This window comes from Bidens hawaiensis, unplaced genomic scaffold (assembly GCF_021521415.1).
Source record: "Bidens hawaiensis isolate Kalapana, Puna unplaced genomic scaffold, B.hawaiensis_p1.1 tig00036906_1, whole genome shotgun sequence".
Lineage (NCBI taxonomy): Eukaryota > Viridiplantae > Streptophyta > Magnoliopsida > Asterales > Asteraceae > Bidens > Bidens hawaiensis.
In genome coordinates, this window is record NW_027496451.1 from 35,498 (window position 1) to 40,408 (window position 4,911).

Below are 4,911 nucleotides of genomic sequence, written 5' to 3' on the forward strand. Positions count from 1 at the left end.
TTAATATATAATAGGCATACTGTACGCTATTAATAAATTGAGGTTTGTTAAACAGATGAAGATCAAGATAATAACTTCATGACTACTAATTGATTCAAAAATAATTGTTAGTACTCAAAACACTAGTTAAGAACAAAATGATATCTAACGTATGAAGATAATAACGTCATAACAACTAATTCAAAAACAATTGCAAGTAATCCACAAAATCTTAAAATCAAACTCAAAAACCTCAGCAACCGCAACCGCCCGACATCAAATCACCGATGAACAAGTGCTCCTCTAACCAAACCAGTTCCAAAGCCAAACCCCATACTAGAAGTTCCAAACCCAAACCCCATGCTAGAGCATGGAACACCTGGCCTCGGCCGTCGTGGATAATAAACGCACTCCGGGTGTTGGTTCTGGGATTTCGGTTTCTCCCCCGTCCCAAGAGGAGTCGTAAACTTCTCCCCAAACTCATACTTCAAACTTACAACCCCATTCGGTTTACCGGACGGCCTTCTAAGTACTTGATAACTGACGGTCTGAGCCGTCTTCCCGTTACCCTTAAAACCTTCAAGAAGTTCCTTAACCGGAACATGAGCCTCCCCTAAATTCTTCCCACCGAAGATCCCTTCCGACTTTATCTTAACCACCAGCGTCATACCCGAGACTTCTTCATCGATGACAAACTTCATGGGAAGTTCCACGCCGATGAATCTTGATTTCTTGACTCCAGTTGCCGAGACGAGAATGAGGTTGAAGTTTCCGTACTCCATGTTGTTAACACCAGGATATCTCAACAACAAAAGTCTATTGCGAAATTCGTCATTTTTCAAACCCGAAACCTCCTGTTCAAGTTCTCAAAACTCTAAACGTCAATGTTTGTATGATTTATTATTAAAGCTGTTACTCACGTGCATCAACATTTTAAATTAAGGACCTGATTCCTAAATCAGGTAAGTTTAAAAAACAAAATTTGTATTTTCTATTGGATAATAAAATTTATGTGGCATGTTGAGAGCTTATTAACATAATAATACTGCCATTAGAGACTCCCGTCGCCAACCACAACACCTACCGGAGAACACGACAAGACCTTTTCCCAAGTACTTTCTAAATCTACTGTAATGTTTTATTAGTTTCAGATCATTTGGTTTTAATTTTATTTGACGTAAACCATCTGGTTCGTCATTTCATCATATTCACACACAATCGTTACTTATTCACATTGCAGCAAGGAATATAAACAAATAAACAATTTTGAATACAACTAAATACATACATAATCGAAGTCAGATTGTCTTACCTCTAGTACGGTAAGAACATCCTTCGCCGGATCAAGCATTTAAACTCCAAATCCATGCTGCATCATCCGCTATATTATGTAAATCAAGGCGTTAGATACAGAAAATTGGATGTTATACTTACAACTGTAAGTAAATCAGCTTCAAAAGGCTTCATATTTTTGCCGAATTTGTGTAAATTTTAGCGTTCTTTAATATGAAATGAAGTGTATAATACTATAATTTGGGATGTTGAATTCAGAACATAAATAAGCTGGGGAAAGCTGGTGAAACTGTCAAAATTGCCCCGGGACATTTTCGCAACTATTTTATGCCAAAGTTGTTCGCTGTCCCGAACGTTGATAAGTTTGCTTATCTAATAAATGAGCAGAGGAAGGTTTGTATTAACTGATTTTTTGTTTTATTATGTGTTTGTTATGAAGATTTGATATGATTTTGAGTCTATTATTTTTTGTTAATCTTTTGATCATGTGAATTAAACCAGTTTTATCAGCCTAAAGAAGTTAAGGTGGCTCCGAAGACCGAACACCAAAAAGCAGCTAGAAGATTGGAAAACGCTAAGCTGGTTAATTTTAAACTTTTCTTATAGTTTTCTTAATGATGCATGTATTGGTTTCTAAAGATTTATTGAATATATTATTGTCTGGTTTGTTTTGAGGTATGTTGTAGGTTCTGAGAAGATATATAAAGATAGATACCGAACTGCGTTTACCTGTCGACAAACATGAAATTATATCTGAGGTGTGCCTTTTCTCTCCGCTGTGTTTTTCGTCTACTTAATATGATTTAATCTGACATAAAAATTACAAGTTAGGTGACTTTTGATCCAATTTTTCAAGCTATATTAGAATAACTATGTTAAAAAGTTTTAGAATAACTATGTTAAAAAGTTTGAAAGGAAAATTTTTGATCATAATGTCATCCATCTAATAGTTGATTTTAACCACCGGCCATAGGTAATTTTACATATCATCTATGACAAGTGTTATTTTAATCATTAATCACTGAACACCAATATGTTCATGTAGTTGTAAGAAATCGGTTGTTGGCTTGTTGTTAAAATGTCCGCGTCAGGAGCACACTTATACGTGATGCTCTGCGATTCCATAATGCGAGGATGATGCGCTCTAAGTCACTGTGTTAAATGTAATTAGATAAACCATGTTAGTTAAAAAAATAATATAAGTTCTTTTAATCGAAACAATGTAGGATGTATCAAATAAATACAATCCCGGTTTCGAGTTAGAGAGAATACAACTTTTAAGAATTCTTCATGTCCTTGTAATAAATCAGCTCTTGATGTGTTTTTTGACCTGTAATGCCAACTCGTTTTGCTGATTTGGAGCCTGAAAACTTGCAATTACCATCTCCTTTGTCTACTTAAGGCGAATTTGAGGTGCCACTTAGACTACCCAAATCCCTTCCTTTACGGCTTTACCAGAAGGCAAGTTCCAGTGGACTCTAGATGTCAAAATCCGCAAAAAATAATCAAATTTCTGGTATCTTACGTTATTTTCTCAGAAAAACTTAGGTTTTAGTTTAATAAATTAGATCAAGAAAGTTATCGCTTTATTCTCTTTATCTTTCAGTACATTCTTGATATGGTTATGGTTAGTTGATTATGACGGACTAGAAAAACAAAAACTTGATCTTTATTAGAGGGGTGGCCTTTGTTATTATTAATAGTTTATGTTATCATTAATCCAAAGTGTTTGAAACTTAAAGTTTCTGGCAAACAGTTTGTTTCCATTGTTCAATGTTGTATCAGGATAAACTAGGAGTGAGCATGATACTTGAGCCACAACTTAAAGACCAGAAATTTCTAATTGAATTAGCCAAAAACGAGAGACCACTTGTTTGGTTATGGTTATGTTATAACCAAACGAGTGGTCTCTCGTTGGTTATGTTATAAAGAAACTTGAATATTTCAATTGACAAAGGGAGTAAGTATTCCCTCCTAAAGCTTTCGACAGATTAGTAAGTATCCCCTCCTATGGCTGGACGGAACTAATGCCATAACTTCGAGGGTCAAGAGAGTTTACATATTTAAACATAATCTTTTATAAAAAAGACGTACTAGGAAAGCTAAATGAATCTTGTTAATATTGGCTATTGAAATAGTCGTTTAACTTGAAAACTATAGCAGCTCATTTTGGCACATAGTATGCTGCTCTGTACTTGGTAGCTCATCCTCAATTTGGCACATAGGAGGGCATCTAAAGTTCTAAACTATTATTATCTTGCTAGTTTGTGTTGTACTGTGATTAATAAAATGCTTAAAAAAATCCGTCAAATTATATTCGGTATCCTGGATTATGATTCAAATCCCTTAAAATGATTTTTGAACTCACTTCTCCTAGTGATTAAACTATGATTTAAGCTTATTTGAACACCGTGATTAAACTATGATTTAAGCTTATTTGAACACCCAAATTTCATAAGAAAAACATAGAACAAAAATCAAAGGACATGAAAATAAATCTAGCATATATCTAATACCAGAACCAAAATCAAAGAAACGATAAAAGGTCAAAATCGAAGAACCCAACGATTTAACTAACCCTATTACATAAACCCAGTTAATATCTATCTAATAACCACCGTCACGGCTACCTCCATAACCACCGTCACGGCTACCTCCATAACCACCGCTACGGCTTCCTCCATAGCCACCACCTTCACGACGTCCACCATCACGACTCCCACCATAACCACCGTCACGGCTCCCACCATAACCACCTCCATCACGACGGCCACCACCACCACCGTATCCACCTTCACGGCGTCCACCACCACCATTGCGTGACTGAGCCTCATTCACCGTAATGTTACGGCCGTCAAGGCTCTGACCGTTCATTCCTTCAATCGCATCTTTCAACGACTGCTCATCCTTGAACGTAACAAATCCAAATCCCCTGGATCTGCCAGTCTCACGATCATTAACGATCTGAAACACACAAAAGCAATTAATTAGATAATAATTAAATAAAATGACTGAATCATCATAAAATCGATCGATCACACCTCATATCAGACTATGAACGTACCGTTTAAGATATCAGTAAAACTCTAAAAGTAACAAAATACAGTAACAAATTAACAGAACAGCATCATTGATTGAAATCAGATCTCTGCAACAAACAAACGGACCTTGGAATCGATGATTTCGCCGTACTTAGAGAAGGCATCTTCAAGTGATCGGTCAGAAGTGGCCCACGCAAGGCCTCCGACGAAGCATCTGTACTCAACATCAGCGGCGGCCATTTTTAACTTTTAATTTTAACAGAGGATGAAAGATGAGGGTGATAGGTGATAAATGAGCCGATAATGGCGTTGTTAAATAGCGGATGACGCTAGGGTTTGTTACGCAGTACGCTCCTCTTCACTCTATGGTTTCCACTAACTATGGTTGGTAAAACGTTAACCGTGGTTAGAAAGATATTTTATATGTTTCTTAGATATTTTGTATGTGTTCTCTTTGTGACTGATTTCAAACTTTAATTGACTATATTATATTGTGTAAACTAGATTACACGGTTTAAACAACTTAAATTTTGTAAGTGATAACTTTTAATAAATAAAGTTGAGTAATACATTAAGTACGAGGTTAAATTATAACTAC

The 4,911-nt window shown here is 35.9% G+C and overlaps 2 protein-coding genes across 3 annotated transcripts; one reads left to right on the plus strand and one right to left on the minus strand.

Moving 5' to 3' along the window:
• Positions 1 to 1,345: 1,345 nt before the first annotated feature.
• Positions 1,346 to 2,673, plus strand: LOC143588940 (uncharacterized). The gene is made up of 5 exons (XM_077069825.1): positions 1,346 to 1,417; positions 1,531 to 1,665; positions 1,774 to 1,854; positions 1,959 to 2,052; positions 2,627 to 2,673. The coding sequence occupies exons 1-5, from the start codon at positions 1,346 to 1,348 to the stop codon at positions 2,671 to 2,673; spliced, it is 429 nt and encodes a 142-aa protein (XP_076925940.1).
• A 1,106-nt stretch (positions 2,674 to 3,779) lies between these two features.
• On the minus strand, positions 3,780 to 4,604 carry LOC143588941 (glycine-rich RNA-binding protein GRP1A-like). 2 transcript variants are annotated; one of them, XM_077069827.1, is made up of 3 exons: positions 4,440 to 4,604; positions 4,047 to 4,236; positions 3,865 to 3,926 (listed from the first exon to the last, which is right to left on the minus strand). In XM_077069827.1, the coding sequence occupies exons 1-3, from the start codon at positions 4,551 to 4,553 to the stop codon at positions 3,880 to 3,882; spliced, it is 351 nt and encodes a 116-aa protein (XP_076925942.1). In that variant the 5' UTR covers positions 4,554 to 4,604; the 3' UTR covers positions 3,865 to 3,879. The 2 variants fall into 2 exon arrangements, with proteins under 2 accessions (XP_076925941.1, XP_076925942.1); XM_077069826.1 differs by having other exon boundaries at positions 3,780 to 4,236.
• Between the last annotated feature and the right edge of the window lie 307 nt (positions 4,605 to 4,911).